At 42.6% G+C, this 18,169-nt stretch overlaps 2 protein-coding genes across 5 annotated transcripts; both read right to left on the bottom strand.

The window, feature by feature from the left end:
• Positions 1 to 407: 407 nt before the first annotated feature.
• On the bottom strand, positions 408 to 11,749 carry myo5c (myosin VC). 4 transcript variants are annotated; one of them, XM_034142015.1, is made up of 40 exons: positions 11,638 to 11,749; positions 11,200 to 11,310; positions 10,933 to 11,104; positions 10,705 to 10,849; positions 10,472 to 10,628; positions 10,022 to 10,165; positions 9,857 to 9,938; positions 9,637 to 9,744; positions 9,450 to 9,556; positions 9,109 to 9,374; positions 8,931 to 9,012; positions 8,693 to 8,833; positions 8,486 to 8,608; positions 8,273 to 8,356; positions 8,026 to 8,157; positions 7,808 to 7,905; positions 7,615 to 7,701; positions 7,422 to 7,533; positions 5,829 to 6,040; positions 5,580 to 5,745; positions 5,341 to 5,487; positions 5,094 to 5,258; positions 4,882 to 4,978; positions 4,737 to 4,800; positions 4,348 to 4,625; positions 4,212 to 4,275; positions 4,045 to 4,125; positions 3,741 to 3,921; positions 3,552 to 3,645; positions 3,411 to 3,474; positions 3,154 to 3,322; positions 2,994 to 3,078; positions 2,815 to 2,913; positions 2,550 to 2,704; positions 2,205 to 2,294; positions 1,934 to 2,084; positions 1,569 to 1,854; positions 1,164 to 1,338; positions 993 to 1,073; positions 408 to 875 (listed from the first exon to the last, which is right to left on the bottom strand). In XM_034142015.1, the coding sequence occupies exons 1-40, from the start codon at positions 11,662 to 11,664 to the stop codon at positions 723 to 725; spliced, it is 5,235 nt and encodes a 1,744-aa protein (XP_033997906.1). In that variant the 5' UTR covers positions 11,665 to 11,749; the 3' UTR covers positions 408 to 722. The 4 variants fall into 4 exon arrangements, with proteins under 4 accessions (XP_033997906.1, XP_033997907.1, XP_033997908.1 ...); XM_034142016.1 differs by having other exon boundaries at positions 4,348 to 4,622; XM_034142017.1 differs by having other exon boundaries at positions 4,882 to 4,975.
• Positions 11,750 to 14,892: 3,143 nt separating this feature from the next.
• Positions 14,893 to 17,072, bottom strand: LOC117491932 (unconventional myosin-Va-like). Its single transcript, XM_034142078.1, has 2 exons — positions 15,850 to 17,072; positions 14,893 to 15,763 (listed from the first exon to the last, which is right to left on the bottom strand). The coding sequence occupies exons 1-2, from the start codon at positions 16,000 to 16,002 to the stop codon at positions 15,611 to 15,613; spliced, it is 306 nt and encodes a 101-aa protein (XP_033997969.1). The 5' UTR covers positions 16,003 to 17,072; the 3' UTR covers positions 14,893 to 15,610.
• Positions 17,073 to 18,169: the final 1,097 nt, after the last annotated feature.

Raw genomic sequence — 18,169 nt, 5'->3', positions numbered from 1 at the left:
AAACCATTTATTTTAATGGAAACATTTATTCAGCTAACATGTTTTAATAGCTGTTACACGAATCTTTAAAGAAATAGATGAACATGTTCTGAAATCCTCTGTTTTGAATTAATTATTTAAATACTGTTTTATTGTTTCCACTTCCTTTCTTTTACACTTTAACAGCGCCTGAAAGCGCTGAGGTCATGTCCTTAGTTGGATCATATGTCAGTATGAGACTTCCTATATTTCAATTTGGCTACTTTGGCTAACCTCATCAGAAAGACTTTAAACAGCATTTAAACCTTTATGTTGGGAAAAGTATTATTAAAGGCTGCTTTTTCTAGATGGATTGAGCTGAATTCAGGTAACAGTGATGTAACATAGAGACACGTACAAATCCTAACACTGAAGAAGCTAAAACCAGGGAATGGCTGGGGTTTTTATTGAGAGAAGATTGAAACACCGAATCAATTAAAAAAAAACAGTTGTAGCTGGTTCATTTTCTGTGGTTTAACTTAATATGAGAATATATGGGTTGCAGTTCGAACAAAATAAATGCTTGAAAAAATAAGAATCTATAGAAAATATATTTCCTTATTGCGAGACATGACTTCTATTACACCTATATGGTGTTTACTGTTTATTTAAAGTGTTTACATATTTATATATACAATGACATACACAGCCATAGGTTGCTGCACTATGAATCAGTCATGAGCAGTGAAAGGTCAGGATCTGTGTCAGATCCTGGAGAGGAAGCCCAGGTGGAGGCTGCTGGGGACCTGCAGCAGCTCCAGGGCCTGCGCGGACGGGCAGAAAGGAAACGTGACCTGGAAACGATAATCTGAGTCCAGCATCAGCTGCGTGGACCCGTCACGATCTTGTAGTAACGACTGCAACAAGGAGCAGATAAGCATATTTAGTGAAGTACAAGTATGGCAAGTCTTTGAAGACATTACACTCTATTTTAAAAAAACTTGCTAAATTGAAAATCACCAAATCAAGCTCACCTGAACTTTTCGGACAAATGACGACGTCACTCTTTTCTCAAAATCATCAATGGGGGTGTAGGAGTTCAGAATCTTGACAATCTGCACATTTGAATGAGAGTATTGTTTCAGTGTGAAGCTGGATTTAGTTATATAACAGAAATACTGCAGGTGTGAAAATGAATGAAGTACCTGAACGGGGTTCAGTTCAGTGCATGTGCCGGTGATCTCCTTGGCGTCCTCGTCGGTGGACTTGTTGACCTGCAGCAGCCAGGCGGCCTGAGACAACGGCTTCAGAGTGTCCATCGCATTCGAGCTCTGCAGCTCCTTCTCCTTCAGCCATTCCTCCAGGTAACTGATGTTACACCTACACAAACAGAGAAGCTATGAAATAATATATTTTTTGTATTTTCTTTTAGGCATTTAATGGCTTTATTAGTACCGCTAAAGATAGACAGGCTGCTGGTCGAATTGAAACCTATATCAGTATTAGTACAAGGGGCATCCTTCTACGCCAGGTGAGCTACTTGTCACCCACTATAACTATTTTGTATCAATGTAACAATACTATTTTATTATCAAAAAACAACCACACACCTGATTTGCATCCCCTTCCTGCAGGAGCACATGTCTTTGCGCAGCATGATGTTGTTGAGGGTGGTCGCTCCCACTTGGTAGAACATTTGTTTGACAGCCTGTTTGATGAGGCGCTGCTCCATGCCATGCTGGCTCATGGTGGATTGGAAGACACTGAGCTGCTGAACGATGGAGGAGATGGTGTGTGTCTCTGAGTCCTCGTAGATGCTGTTCGAACGCTTTCTAAAACCCGTCGGCTTCATGCTGGAAATCCCTTGTAGACTCTCGTGCTCCAGCATACCAGGAACTGTCAGGAGAAAGTAAAGCAGCACATTTAAGGTTGAATACGGTTCACATGTGATAATGACGAACTGATGAGGAAATACCAATTGCAGGAGAGAGGGTCTTCTCCATGATTGAGATGAACTGATGGTAGATTTGAATGGCCAGGTCGCTGAGAATCTGTCTGTGTTCAGACAAATCAAAGTTCTGCAGGCAGTGTTTGTTCTGGCAGGGAGTATTTTCTTTTAGGAACTCCTTTTTTAAAACAGAAAGAAAAAAAGAGAAAGTGAAAATATAATTTCTACTGTACAAGACTTTGTTAACAGACAAAAAAACAACAACAGTGTAACCCGTGTGAGTTCAGTGAAGACAGACCTCCTCCCCGCTGTACTGCTTCAGACAGTTGAGCAGCTGATACATGTTGGAGAGCCAAAAGGACAGCAACTCAAAGTCTTTGTGGTGACTCTGAAATGAAAAAATGTCCTTTAATTAATTTTCAGCAGCCAAACAAATGATTTCTTTCTATATGTGTAGCTGTTTATCCTTTGCACATTATCAATATCACAACATGAATTAATAATACTAAATGAAACAACTGCATACAATCAGGCTAACTAATCTTCGATAGGATTATTAATAACAGTATTTGGATCATAATCATTATTCGTTTAGCAAATCCACAGTCAAGATAAAGGCTAATGAAATTAAACTCAATCTCACCATGATGACTTTTTTGACAGCACCGATGACTCCATTCATGAGAGTCTTGAGTTTGACTTCATCGTTGAGGTAGTCGGCGTGGCGCACGCACATGAAGAGGATGTAAGCCGGCAGCCCGGGGATCATGTTGACCACCACACCTTTGGGCTTCAGATCTATGAGTAGAATGTATCAAGTTGCAGTTCAAATGTATTCCTGCTCTATTAGCATTAGTAGACCAGACAAAGTCACGAAATGAATGTAGAATAATGCAGAGGATGAATACCCAGAATGATGTTTTGAATGAGTCTGGATTCATCCTCTCTCTTGTACTCCAACATGCCGAGGAAGTCTTTGGGGATTGCAGGCGCAGACGTTTGCTTTGCTGTGTGAGAAACATAACAGAGATGAATATGGAGGAGGTGAATCAATTGTATGAAACGTTAGCACAAGCCACAATGCTACCTCTCTGTGATGTTTCAAGGCTTTTCATTTGCTTCTGGAGCTTCTTTATTAATCGGTCTTTCTGGTCGAGCTGCTCCTCAAAGTCCTGAAAGGAAAAGCAGGATTTGTTCAAGTGTTTCGTTCATACAAGACATTCGGACACTTGCATTGTATCACACACCATATTGTCAGCGGTTAACTGTGAAGTCTCCTGTCTCAGTTTGCTCTTGGCCTCGCTCTCCATCTGCAGCTGTCTCTTCAAGTGATCGTTCTCCTCTCCCAGCTCCTCCACTCTGCCTTTGAGCTCCCTCTTCAACTCCTCCAGCTCTTCACTTTTCTCCTCAAAGTGCCTAACGAGCAACAAAATCAGGCCGACTCAGAAATGACCATCACTTCTTTAATCAAGAAACCGACATCAATCTACAGTAAGTATCTTACCTCCGTTGTGAGCTCTCTTCTTGAATCTTCTTTTGAAGCACGTTTGTGATCTCTTCAGTTTTGTCTTTCAGAGTACATTAAAAAAAAATGAACAAAAGAACAAGGAATGTGCAAAAGAGCTTCAAAGTGAAACAGATGTACCTGTTAGTTCTCTGCTCTGCTCCTCTACACGGGCCTCCAAATCTTGTTTTTGTCTCTGAAGCTCTAAAGCCTGAACTTTCAGCTCCGGGATAACCTGTGGATGACGTTAAATAAAGCACAAATGACAGCATGTTCCAAAAACCCATCTATACCAAGAAAGTAAATGTGGCCAAGAAGGCAATTACGCACTGAGTTCTCGCTGCTGAGCCTGGACAGTTCTTGGCGAATGTTCTCGTTGACGTTACTTTTCTCCTGGAACAGGTTTTGCAACTTGCTGTTCTCATTTTCAAGGTGGTCCACTTTCAATTTAAAGCCTTCCACTTGGGTCTCACAGCCCTCCTTCTGCTCCCTCTGGTGGTTTTCCAGGATTCTGCCACAAAAGGTGAAACCATGTCAAACAGGATCAAAGGTAAACAAGTTTGTCAAACAGGCACAAAACTGTTTACACAGACATAAAGTGAGAGGATTGCTACAGTCGTCAGTCAATATAGACCTGGTAGCTTTCTGAAGACCATCAAAGGCTGCCAGCAAATCTTCAACTTCACAGATCTTCTCAGAGTCGTCTGGAGTTAGCCTTCAGAGAAATAATGTGTGAGATTAAAATCCTAAATGAGATATGGAACAACTGTGTGAAATAAAAACCTCAAATATTTGGATTACCCCAAAAGAACGTTCTCTTCAACGATACCACCAAGAAGTTGTCTCGTGATATCGTTCATTTTAGCTGCAAAGAGATATTCAGGGTTCATCACAAGTCTTTATTTATGTATAATGACATACAGGTAAAAGTATGTACCTCTGGCTTGTTCCGACTGCTCTTTCATCTTCCGGTCCATGTTATTTCTCTGGTTCTGCAGGTTGTTGAGATCCTTCCGTAGCTCGGGAATGATTTTGACATGTTTGGTGAGTTGGATGACCTGCTCCTGTAGGTCAGCGTTCACCTGGTCCCCCTCCTCGATCTTTCTCTGCAGGCTGACTCTCTCCTCTTTCAATCTCTTAATCCCCTCTTTCAGAGTTTCCACCTCCTTCTCGTGGTCAATCCTCTGGATCTCAATGTTGTTCTCTGCAACTCTGCTAACAATCAACTCATCACCCAACTTATTCACTTTAACCACAGAGCCACAATGTGCTTTTGCTAAACAAATATTTGATCAGTGCTGTAGAAAAGATGCATTCATGACTCACTTTCTAAACCTTGCTTCATGTTCTTTCTCTTCCTGAAGATTCGTCTTCATATGGTCAAAGCTCTCTGTAAGAGTGTTGAACTAGTTACACATGTGGTACAAACTACAATAAGGATAGCATATATAACAATCATGACTCCTTTTACCTTTGGCTTCTTTGGAAGAAGCGTCAAACTTTTTCTCCAAGTTCTGCTTCTCAAGTTTGAGTGCATCTATTTCCTTCTGAAGCTGTGTTGTTATCTGCTGATAGAATCAAACTGCTTTAAAGGGGCTCCTGAAGTACACTTCATAACCAAACAAAATGCTGCAAATACACCAACTACTGTATTCGATTTCAAGCATCAACTTCATGACTAACCTGGCGAGCATCTTCTTTCACTTTCTTCTCTCTGGCCTCCAAAGACACTTTCTGGTTGGTTGATTTTTCCAGTTGCGCCTCCAGACCGTGCAGCCTGTCCACGGTGTGAGAGTGGGAGTTGGCCAAGCTTGAGAGTCTTTCCATCAGTCCACGGTTCTCTTTGTTCTGGACGGAGACAACTATTTAGATATATCCTCGTCATAAAAGCCACATCTGATAATGATAATAACCTTGGAAGCATCTCTACCTGCTCTTCAATCTTCTTCCTGAGCTGCTGCACCCTGAAGGAGAGCTGGACGTTGATCACCAGCCGACGCATGGTCTGAAAACGCCGCCGTGCCAGCCATGCTCGGGCGTACTTCTGTAAAATCAGGGCTTTCTGCTCCTCCACCATCTGAGAAGAGAGTTAGCAGAGCATGAATCCCATGTGGTTACACTTGGTAATGTCACCATATCAAATACATAATTAATCAACCTCTCTCTGACCTTTTTGTAGCGTTTACGGGCAATCCAGCCTCGTGTGAAGGACTGGATGGTGACGGTGGCCACACGGACTAAATGGAAGATCTGTCTCATGCGGTAACCTCTCCAGCACCTCTGGATCACCAGCGCTGCCCAGCCCTGCTTCAGAGCCGCAGCAGTCACTGTTTTACTGCAAAAACAAGTGGATGTTCATGTCATAAACCTGACATACACAACAGGGCATGCAGGAAGAAATAACTGTAGGCCTCTAACCGGATTGTCTTTGTTCCCCGGATGTACTGTTGCAGGATGATGGCCGCCTCTCTCATGCGCAGGAACTTCCTCCTCTTGCTCCACCCGCGGACGTGTTTCTGCAGGGTCACACAGGCTCCTCTCAGCCGGTCCAGACGCAGCTTCTCCAGATAAGCTACCTGACCAGCCCGGAAGAAGATCTTTGTCCGACCAAACTTGTACTGGTTGGAGTCCTAGAGATCAAACCACAACAATTATAAACAAACAAGCAGTGCCCAATATTGCATGAGAACGATGCATTTAAATTAAAAGTTTGTTTAACCCTCCTGTTGTCTTCGGGTCAAATCTGACCGATTTACTACTTTCATCAATCATAACTTTTTTGTTTTACATTCGATTGCATTAAGGCTTTATGATATCCTTCACAGTAGACATTTGAACATATACAATTGCTGATCACCACTTTCATTGAATTTTGGATGATTTAGTCAACTTTGTAACACCCATGGTGTTCCCGGTCAAAAATGACCGCCATAAAGAAAAGGAATTAGTAACCATCACACACACAAACACCCATACCCACACACACACATACTCTAGATGTGTTTCCCCCCCCCCCTTATGTGCCCAATCCTCCCATGTGAATCACACCTGACACACACACACACACACACACACACACACACACACACACACACACACACACACACACACACACACACACACACACACACACACACACACACACACACACACACACACACACACACACACACACACACACACACACACACACACACACACACACACACACACACACACACACACACACACACACACACACACACACACACACACACACACACACACACACACACACACACACACACACACACACACACACACACACACACACACACACACACACACACACACACACACACACACACACAACAATTTGACACATTTCCCGCTCTTATGTGCCCATCCCCCCATGTGAATCACACCTGGCACACGCAATACATGTTCAGTGTCTATTCTTTGTATATTTACTGCAGTTTTTCATGTATACCAGTAGTCTGATACAATATTTACAGTTTGAAAGGGTGTTAAATGAAATTTGGTGATGATTAATGGTTTTTGTGTTAATGTAATAGCAGTTCAAACAGGACCGGTCAAATTTGACCGCGAACACCAAAGTAAGGGGGGGAAACGAAGACAATAGGAGGGTTAATGTGGGATGGATCAGTTTGTTTGTGTTATTCTGTGACTTATAATATAAACAAGATATGAACAAGCTAAGTAACAGAGGCAGCGATAGACCAGCATCCCCTGTGGTCTGCATGGTTGCAAATGTCCCCTCTGTGGGACTAATAAAGGGATTCTGTTTCTGATAATAACTGTTTTTTCACAATGGATTCTGCTGGCAAGGGGAGTTGATTATATAACGGTGGCAGTTTCCCGTTTGCTCCCTCCCGTTGATAGCATTACATTGTTTTACTTCCTTGCCGATACTCTTGCCTGTTTCTCTTGACTATGCATAAGTACCTCATACCGCCCCACTTCAAATAAAGCAAAAAGAACACTTAAAAAGGGGAAAAAGAGGCGTCTAACCTGAATCAACCTCTGCAGCACGTTCTTGCAGGTCTGTTTCTTGTCACTGAGGTCTCCCTCCTGATGTGACATTAGGATACTGTATCGGCTGTAAAACTCAATGTATGTCCACCTGCAGACAAAAAACATGTTTGCCTTTAAAAACATGAGCATTTGGACATATTTCTGGGAGTCTCATATCATTGACAGTCACCTGGAGGGATAGCTCTGTGCACTAATACGAATAGTTTCCAGGACTCCACAGGCTCGCAGCTGCTGCACCACCCTCCTGGAGTCATATCTGGAAAAACAAGCAAACACACGCTTACACCTCAGACACAAACGTGCACAAAGATTTAGGAGAACACACAGTGGATGGTGTCAAACACAGTTTAACCAGCACTCACTCAAATGGGAGCTTTTCGTCATTGGGCTTAATGCAGCGCACATAATGAGGGGTGGTAGCATTCAGTGTTTCCATCAGTAAAGAGAGGGAGCTGCAGAACTATAACAAGGAGAGAGTAGAGAAAGGAAACAATGACCTTGGTAAATACAGAATATTATGGAAACTCCACTAAGGGAGTTTAATCTCCAGTGAGCAGCAACAGTAGGTAAACATGTTCACCTTATCTCCCACTGAGGCTCTCTGCTGTTTATTGGCTGGTTTCACTACGGGTCTGGCGGGCCTCACTTTGACAACTTTCGTGGTCACAGGTTTTTGCTTCTCCTCTTGGAAAAAGTTGGCCACAAAAGGAAACTGAACGCAGTAGAAATGTGATACAATTAGACGAAGAAAGCTGCATTGGTTGGCAATCATGACACAGATACTTAATGACAATTAAAAGCCAAAATAAAACAGGGCCTTTGATTACCTCACTGACTCTCAAAATGTCAACCAGTTCCTCATAGAGAGTGTCTCTGTTCTTTTCTAGAAAGCCTCTGCATTGATATTCCACCTGTTAATGTTCAAACACAGAGATACAAATCAGTCAGGAATCCAAGAGGCTTATTAATGTATAACAGAAGAAGTAACTTTGTTGCTAAATCATGCGTGAAACGGGTTCCTAAGGATTATTGGACTGCACCTTGTCGGCAAAGTGTTGAATCACAAACGCCTCATTTGATAACCTGGGCTTCTCAAACAGAGGGTTGGCATCGAGATATTTGAAGAGCTTTTGCAGCCAGCTTCGATCTGTGCCCTGAGGAAACTGTGGAATAAAATGAAATATGTCAAGGATGCAGAACAAAACAAACATTAATAGTTCAAGTTCTCATCACATCCATTAAATTACCAAACATTCTTCATCAAGCAAGTCCAGGATCCCCATCTTTGCTTCAATCAGGTCAATGACCGGCTGGTTGTCATAGAAATCTATCAACGTCCATGGGATGTCCTCTTTCATGTACTCCTCTTGCTCCAGCTTGAACACGTGCTGATTGAAATGAATAAAGACAAGAGAATGACCCTCTGAGTGGATGAAGGTTTGTATGCAGTGTTTTGCAATGATTTGGGACGAGTGTGAAGTTTACCAAGTTAAACTGCTGCTGAAGCTTCTCATTTGCATAGTTGATACAAAACTGTTCAAAGCTGTTGATGTCAAATGTTTCAAACCTGAGGGCAGAGGACACAAAGATAGCATCAAAAATAGCAACTAAAGTGACCTGAATCATCAAGCAGCTGAAAAAAAAAGTGATGTATCTGAAGTACCCATAAATGTCCAGAACACCAATGAAAGCGTGTTGCTTTCCTGGAACCTGCAGTGCTGTGTTTATCTTGTTGATGATGCAGTCAAACAGGTGGGCATAGATCTGCTTGGCTAGGGCATCTCTGGCGTTTACAGCCCGCTCCTTGGGCACCGGCTTCACCACCGTCTCCGCCACCAGAACAATCCTCCGGTGGCACAGCCAGCGAGCCAAACCCTCTGCACTCACACCCAGCAACTCACAGAAGACTGCCAGGTGTGGATCGCTGGGCTGGAAGATATGGAAACCATATTTTAAGATCTCACCTCATAAACAAAACGCATAGCTGAAGTAGTTGGGACTCACTGGAACTGATGATTTTCCATCTCCAGAGTTTTTGATTTCCAAATTCCCCAAATGCAGAACTGCTGCCAACACTTTGAACACATCTGACTGAAAGTCCTCCATCAATCCTGGAGAGGCAGAGAGAGCAAGGTTACATAAGCCACACTAAAAGCCAGTTACAGTCTGACAGATTACGTGTTTTTTTTACCCAGGAGTGAGAAGGTCCGCCGAGTCTCCTCCATGTCTTTCTCATCATCCACACCTTCAATAGTGATCTCACCGCCCATGCAGGTGTACGCAAACTCATCTGCACTCACTGATGACAGGAATTTATAATCATATCATCATACAATCTTATAGTACAGTATTTATACAATGAAAATGTGTATGATTGGACTGTAGAATAAACCCTCAGGACAGACACTCACACAGTTTTAGATTCTTGAACTCAGGCAGGTGAGCACAGGAACACATCTGGTAGAAGATGTGATAGTTTCGCTCGTTGTCTGCCTGAATAACAAAGGTATTATTGTTATGGATCGGATATATACTATAAAGAATGTGCTAACAACATCTTTCATCTTATACACTACCTGAAAAACGACTCTGGATTTCTCTAAGAGATAGGTCCTCATGTTCGCTCCAATGATCCGGTACCGCCTGTCAAAGCCGATCTCTGTGTATTTCCCAAAACGGCTGCTGTTGTCATTCCTGGTGGTCTTTGCATTTCCTATTGCCTGAGAGAAAATCACCTCAGGTCATCAGGTCTCTTTTGAAGTTTTCACAAGGATATAAATTATCTTAAATCTAGCTCACCACAAGTTGTCTTAAAAAGTGCTAAATATACATTTTTCGTTGTCAGAGTACTGAAACATTGCCCATTTATCAACCTTTCCCAACTTAATAAGCTATTGTTAGCTCTGTTCAAATAAAAAATAAATAATGCCATCTTTTAAAGCACTGTGAGCTGTACTTTTAGTATAAAAAGTTCTGTACATATAAAGTCATTACTATTGTTTATTGGAGATTTTACTAAAACATACCTCTGTTATCGGATTGGATGCCAGAACTTTGTCTTCAACTCGAGTCTTACTTCCAGATTTGCTTACAACAGCAAAGTACCTCATAGCGTACCGAGCAGACACTGTTTTCCCGGCTCCAGATTCACCACTGACGATGATGGACTGGTTCTTGTGGTTTCTGATAATACAAAAAAAATATACAACTATAACTAGACTGTATATCCTACTTTATGATCAAACCAGCTTTTATTTACCTGGCCATCTGTTTGTATGCTTCCTCTGCTACTGCAAATATGTGAGGGTCCATGTCTCCCATGTTCTGGCCTGAGTAGGCATGAATGATTGCATCTCCATAGATATGAAGCTGTTTGTAAGGATTTACAGCTACCAGTATAATACCTGAAAATGAGGAAACAGTAAACTGAGCCAGGAGCACACACAGTAGTGCTTATATAAAGTGTGCCAGTGAAAGGAGACAGTACCACAGTAGGTGTAGATGATTTTGGACTCCACAAAGCGCACTTTAAGGTTGTGCAGGACTGCAGGTTCATGCAGGTAGCTGAGAGCCGTGAGGTCGTTCTCCCCCACCAAGATGTCCGGGTTGCGAAGAGGAGGGAGTTGTGGTTTTGCCGGGTCAACAGGGTAGTGGTTCTCCTGTACAGAGATTATGTAAAGTCAGCTGTCACTTCCCACCATCATAAATCCATTGCAGTTGCATGTGTATGTTTTATTAGTCACGTTTTACTTACAGTGCCATCTTCAAGAAGCAAGTCAAGAACATTATCTCCAAGATGAAAGTCTCTCAGAATCTCAGCTGATCTCCACACATGACCTGCGTCTGGTATCCACACTCTGTTGTACTGGAACGTTTTAAAAGTTACAATTTAAAAATAACAAATAACACTGTAAATGTAATGATATTCCCTGTATGAACATATATGAAGTACTTTAATGTACTTCTCATTCATACATTCAGTACAGTTTATATCTATATTAACAAGTAAAAAGATTCAGGTGACATTTAAAAAGTTAAGTAAAACAGTTATATGAGAATATAAGTCCAGCTTCCTCATAGTTATATCTCTGCAACCTGCCAGAGCCCTGAGAAAGTTTCCATATGTTTTTGTGAAACTACATTAAGGTATTATTTTCTCTATAGTATCACAGACATGTAACTTTTCTCTTACCTCGGTGTAGAGTTCCAACAGAGCCATGTTTAATCATTATTGTCTTAGCCTCTTTTGTCAGTATATTTATGTATCAGCTGTTGTATCATTGTACTTTCCAGGTTACCAACTCACTCCCTCCCCCTCACAGGTTCACAACTATGCGAGAATCACCAGAGTCAAGAGAGATATATTTACTTAGCTTACCCGGTTGTAACTTTCAAAATAATGCTCAATGAACATACCAGAATATTTTATTTGAAATTCAGTATAAATTGTATTTCACTATTAAGGCATACTTTGTTTTTTAAATGGCATAAACATTTATGGCTGTCTGACAGGTTCAATTAGGCTATGTGTATTTGTAATATTGGGTATTTTTTGCATTTACTTTGGAATTTAAAGGTGGGGTATGTAATTTATTTCAGAAACACTTTTTGTTATATTCCATGAAATGGGCCCTCATCTATTTGGACCTCTGAAAGTAGACATTGCTTCATTTTGAGAGGTAAAAAGTGAACATTATTGAGGCTGCTATAACATTAATAATCTCAGTGACAAACCTGATGCTTTTATTTTGAAGGCCTCGTCCCTCCTCCTGCAGTTGTTTCTCTTCCTGTTTGACAGTCGCTCACCTGCTGCGGACTTTGACTGAAGACTCCGCCCTCTCGTCTTGTGACACCTGATTGAGTGGGAGTGTTTCTTCAAGGATTCTGACAATAGAAACCGGATGCTGATCCTCTGTCAGCTCACCATGAGGATGCACTTCAGCCACTGCTTGACCACAAGGACTTGAGCAAAGAATTAAAAATATGACATGATTATGATACGAGTTTTACAATAGCACTGCACTTGTTGAGGAAACAGTGGGAATGCCAGGGTTGTAACTTCTACATACAAGGAAACACATTCCTGGTGTGCACAGTCTGAAGCTTTTAAAAGATGGATTAATCAGTTATGAACTTTTAGGTATTCACAAACACAGAGCTATGATGAACAAGGAAAAAATGACATGCTCTTGCTGCATGTACGGTCCAGATATCACTTTAGACTGGGAGAAAAGAGTTACACTACACTGCATATACATTTTCTAGATCCTACATCCCCAAACAGTTTCCTCTAAAAAAAAAAGTGGATTCAAGCTTCTTTTGACAAATAGATGAGGATTAGAGTGTACATACAGTATTTACCATTGTATACCTGATAACACGACTGATCATTACAACAGTGAGTGTGTTAGTGTCAACAAAGACAATACTTAAACATCATTTAAACATCATTTAAATATTCTAAAAACTCAATGTGGGACTCCCTGTTGTTTCTTGAACTTCGAACAAACATAAAACCCCACTGAGCTTGAGAAACCAGATCCAAAGCAACTTCTGAAGTAGTGAAACTCTTTGTGTAGTACTGTTAAGCCCTTCAAAACAATCTTTCTGAAAAGCCAGTGTGACGACCCCTGCTTCAAGGTCTCCTGTGGGGTGCATGGCCCTTTAACGTTTCTCCTCTTTTGTGTGACGCCCTGATTGAGGACACCTGGCGGCTGTCGGAGGATTTAAGAGGAGGAGCCGGGGTCCTTCTCAGGTCGACTATTTTCATTTCCTCGGTCCTCGGTCCTCGGTATCACCGGAAGTTGATTTGTCTGCGCCATCTTGAGTAGCGTCCCATGGCTCTTATTTCTGCCGGAGGACCGAGGATCGAGGAGCGATAACCGAGGAACCACCAGACCATCCTCCGGTGAAATCCTCAGATACTCTCCCCGCCCCCTTACTGTGTATCGCTCACTGATTGGACGATGCAGCGCATGCACTGATCTGATGCTTCTTGACATGAGAGCAGAGTTTCCCAGCGGAGTGAAGAAAACACATGAAACTCACGGGACTCACTCCTCAGTTTATACTGTGTTTTGTTTCAATTAATGCATCATTCAGTTACAAATATGTGATATATCTGAACAACAAAGTGGTCAAAAATTATTTTATTCATTTATTGGAAACATTTTCATGATCGCTTTTTCGTTTTACATTTTCATTTATTGTCATTTCCATTCAGTCAGTCATTAAGTGCTATTTAACATGTTAATTTGCTACATATCCACACAAACTAAGTGTGCAATCCAATGAATGTTAATCTAACTGGGTTTTGATAGATAACATATCTCTTTTTCTTCTCTGAATTATTTTATTTCTATTGTGCACTCTAATCAATATTAATCCAACTATTGTTCGTTTATACATTTTAAGAATGGCGTTTATCTTTTTTGAGAATGAGTTCTTATTTTATTTAATGTATTTAGGTCTACAACAGATGATACAAATGTTTGTGTCAGTAAATGTGTACTAACAGAGGCGGGGGTGTTTGTGAAAATAACGGGGACAGAGCTGGCTGCTGTCAGACGATCAGCTGTGCAGCGTCATCACAAACGGACGTCGCTTCACGTGACGCTCCGGAGGAAAGGACGTCCCATTGCTCTTAAAACTCATTTCCCTGCTTCTCGTGGTTTCCTTGCGTCTCTCCATGCTTCCCTGGTGGGAGGGACTAAACGCAGGGAAACGACGCAAGTGAGGGACGCAAGGATTCCATTTAATCGACCTGAGAAGGACCCCCGGAGTCTCGAGCGCTCTCTCCCGCAGAGGACCTGACCACGGAGCAGCCACGTTGCTTAGCCTTTTTTGGCTTTTTCCTTTGTTCTTTGTTTATGACAAACTTTTGTTAATAAATATATTTTTCATACATGTTTTTGTCCTTTCCCACGCTTTTTGTTATGGCCAAGAGCCAGGCCATGACAGATGGGGGCTCGTCCACTTCTTTTACCTGTGATACAGCAACGGATAGGTAAGATTTATGTTGGGAGTTGGTGCGCGTGGATACAGTTTGTTGGGAGCGCGTTTGCAGTGCGGCCGGTTTCTTTGTTTCGGCTCGTTGTGGGAAGGACATTTCAGATTGTTGTTTGGGGACTGATTTGATTACTTTGTGAAGCTTTGATTTGTTTGGTATTATATTTCGGGAGAGAGGTTGCTAGTTGTTCTTAGCCGTGGTCAGCTGTTTGTTTTGGTTTGTTTTTCACTTTTTTCTCTCTCGGGGTTTGTTGGTGCGTTGCAGGTGGAGCAGTGCGGAGTTTTCCCTGGCAGGTTAAGCGGCGGTTCCCTTGGGATTGTTGAGCGGGGTGTGTAGTGTTGCGGAGAAAGTGGTTGAAGCTTTGGCTTGGGAGCATGGCCGTGGTCACAGTAGTGTTGCTAGCTTGCTAGTCATATTTATGTTACAGACAATATTGAGAACTGTGAAATACATATTTTATATTAGTCGTTACAGAAATATATGAAGTTACAGAAATAAAACAGAATCTCATCTTCAGACATTTTAACATTTAAATCGGTTGGCCTTTTCTTTTTTTTTAAGATTTGTCCATCAAAACAGTCCTAGGATACATTCATCTATCCCAACAAACTTGCATGTTTTATGATTTGTCAAATGTCCTTACTTATATCTTATATTAGGAACATTGTGAATACCTGTTTTAGCAATACGAGGCGTGGCAATAGATGACCTTAAAAAAACTTTTCTTGCAGATTCATTCAGTTCTGAGTCTTTGGCTGTGCAGTGCTGAAAAGCTATAACATAGATGCATGTAAACAAAGTCGTGTAGTGCCGAGAGAAGGGAGTCTGAAGCGGTGCATCGAAGGTGCAAATCTGTACTTTACTGAGCAGCAGGAATGTACATGCTGTCTGTCGCAGCACGAGAACAGAAGAGAAAGTGAAAGGGGGAACACACAGTAGGTACACAGTAGGTACCGTCAACACATGTGTCCGTGCGGAAACAATACCCCCAACCTGTAGTTCCATGATTGGATTATGTAACCCCAGTGTATGAAGCAGTGATCACTACACAAGTCTAATTCTGCAGCAGTCCTGCAGTAATCGGTGACATTACAACGTGTAGAGACTTTGGTGTTTTTCCTCTCGTAAACACAATTCAGTCTCAGAGGTTTCTGGTCTAGATGCGGGCGAGGAAGCCCAGATTGAGGCTGGCGGGGATCTGGATGGTCTCCAGAGCCACAGAGGAGGGTGTGAAGGGGAGGGAGACGGAGAAGATCTTCTTGGCGTCCATCAACAAAGTGGATGACTCGTCTCTGTCTTTCAAAAGGTTCTAAAATGTAAAGGAAAAAGCAGATTATAAAAAGCCTTACTTAACATATGACTGAACGTGAAAGAGCCCTGCATTCCTCTACTCACGTTAAGAGTTGTGAGGAACGTGGATGACACTCGCTCTTCAAACTCAATCACTGGAGTGTACAAGGTCAGCAGTTTTACAATCTGCAAAGAGAAACACACAAAGGTCAAATCACTAGCAGCAGATCCTGTCTGCAGATTAAGAAGGCAGAACATGTTCTGATGGAGGACCTGTGCTGTGGTGAGCTTAGAGAGAGGTTGCTAGTTGTTCTTAGCCGTGGTCAGCTGTTTGTTTTGGTTTGTTTTTCACTTTTTTCTCTCGTCGGGGTTTGTTGGTGCGTTGCAGGTGGAGCAGTGCGGAGCGGTGCAGAGTTTTCCCTGGCAGGTTAAGCGGCGGTTCCCTTGGGATTGTTGAGCGGGGTGTGTAGTGTTGCGGAGAAAGTGGTTGAAGCTTTGGCTTGGGAGCATGGCCGTGGTCACAGTAGTGTTGCTAGCTTGCTAGTCGCTTTGCTGGGCCAGCGGTCTCCGGTGCATAAATACCCACCACAAGTAACTGCATGAAGACTAGGGAGGAGATTAGTCAGTGGGATGGTGAGTTAGTGGGGAAACTCCAATCAGAACATTAGTGTTGTTCCACTTTGGACGCATAATAAGTGTGGTGGTATCTGTCCGGTTTGTTTTTGCGTGTGTTCTTTCTCATCTCTCGGTTTAAAGGTCCGGTGTTGTGTTCCGGTGAGGGGTCGTTGGAAGTTAATATGGCTGACGTAGAGGCATTTATTGAAGCTCCGTCTCAGGAGTTGCTTGGTACTTTTTCAAGAGAGCAGCTGCTCTTAATTGCTGAGCATTTCTCTGTGTCTATTGTCGGGGATAGAAGGGTGAAAGACAACATAAAAGACTCTATAGTGTCAACGTTAAGGGAGACGGGAGTTTTTGCTGCAAAGGAAGAGGGGGTTTTGTTAAAACCTCGTTTTCAGGCAAGTGCACTTTCTTTTGAGCAGCAGAGGGAATTGTTGTTGTTGCAGCTGGAACATGACAAAAGGAAGTATGAGTTGGGAATTGAAAAGGAAATCACAGTGGAGCGGATGCGACAAGAATCTGAGAAAGCCAAGATAGAGTTGGAGGGACATCGTCTGGCTATTCTCAGAGATGGCGCGTTGTCCGGTGAGGGGCTGGGTGAACAGGTGACTAGTACCCCATTCACACCAATGGTGTTTCGGGGCCGGTTCGGTGCTGGTGCTTGAAAAGCACCGGGTTTTCCTGTTCACACCGCAGCGGAGCAGCCTCTAAGCTCCGGAATCCGGTTCGTTTCGAGCACCAAAAAGTTGTCCGTGTAGAAGCAAGAATCGCATACGTCACGCTTACGTTGGAGGCGGGGGCAGGGGCGGGATCAACCTCTAACAACAACAAAAAGCCTGCGCGTTATCCAGTTTGTACACAACGATGGAAAACCGAGTTAACAAGCAGCAGTGGTCCACCGAGGAGACTAGCTACCTACTGGGAATCTGGTCTTCGGAAGAGGTACAAAGGAAGCTGGAGGGGAGCACGCGGTCCAAGGCAATTCTACAACAATTGCAGCACGACATGGCAAGCGCTGGGTTTGACCGTACCGTTGAGCAGATTGCCAACAAATTGAAGAAGGTGAAGAAGGATTATCGGGACCAAAAGCGAGACCTCGGACGGAGTGGCAGCGGTCGTCCTAAAGCAAGTCCACATTATGACTTGCTAGACTCGGTCCTCGGAGACAGACCGACCAGTGGTTATGGATCGACGGTGAACTCGCTTTGTCTAGTCGATTATGGTGCAGGTCGAGTCGCTGAATGTGAACCTCATCCAGCCAGTGGGCCGAAACAAACAGGGTAAGGTTTACAGTGATCATTATAGTAATACTGTTCCCTGTTGCCATGTGCATTTATCATGGCATAGTCATTGTAGTAGTTGTTCAAGTTATGCAACTGCAGCCATAATAACAATACAACATTTCATTACACAGTATATAATATACATCTCATAAAATGTCATGAATACTGTGTTGACTTTATTATTTTTCCCTTTGTAGTCAAAAGGAAGCGGGATTCGTCATCTGGCCTTCTGAGTTATATGGAGAAAAGTGACGTGAGGGATGAAAGGCTACTGGAGCAGGGCCAGGCGATGCTTGCGGAGGTGCATACTGCCAATACTGAGTTCCTAAAGGTGTTCAGGAGAATTGAGGAGAACAGCCACTCAATGCTTGGCTTGGTAGACAGGATTGTGAAGGTCATGGAGACCAACAAGAACTGACCTTATTTTTGTATGTAAATAGTTCATCCTTTTTTTGTTCATACCTTTTTTTAACACCCTTTTTTTTCCCACACATTATTATAGTATATAAAGTATATTCTCCACA

Source organism: Trematomus bernacchii, unplaced genomic scaffold (assembly GCF_902827165.1).
Source record: "Trematomus bernacchii unplaced genomic scaffold, fTreBer1.1, whole genome shotgun sequence".
NCBI classification, from domain to species: domain Eukaryota; kingdom Metazoa; phylum Chordata; class Actinopteri; order Perciformes; family Nototheniidae; genus Trematomus; species Trematomus bernacchii.
This window is presented reverse-complemented; position numbering and strand designations above follow the sequence as displayed.

Bases quoted from the DNA above. Each gene is read 5' to 3' on its own strand.
- myo5c (XM_034142015.1), bottom strand. From the start codon at position 11,664: ATGGCTCTGTTGGAACTCTACACCGAG. The intron at 10,629-10,704 runs GTAAATAAAAGC...TTGTATTATCAG, and splicing joins GCATACAAACAGATGGCCAG to AAACCACAAGAACCAGTCCA. The intron at 5,259-5,340 runs GTAGAGATGCTT...GTCTCCGTCCAG, and splicing joins GGAAGAAGATTGAAGAGCAG to AACAAAGAGAACCGTGGACT.
- LOC117491932 (XM_034142078.1), bottom strand. From the start codon at position 16,002: ATGTTCTGCCTTCTTAATCTGCAGACAGGATCTGCTGCTAGTGATTTG. The intron at 15,764-15,849 runs GTGAGTAGAGGA...TTTACATTTTAG, and splicing joins CGTTCCTCACAACTCTTAAC to AACCTTTTGAAAGACAGAGA.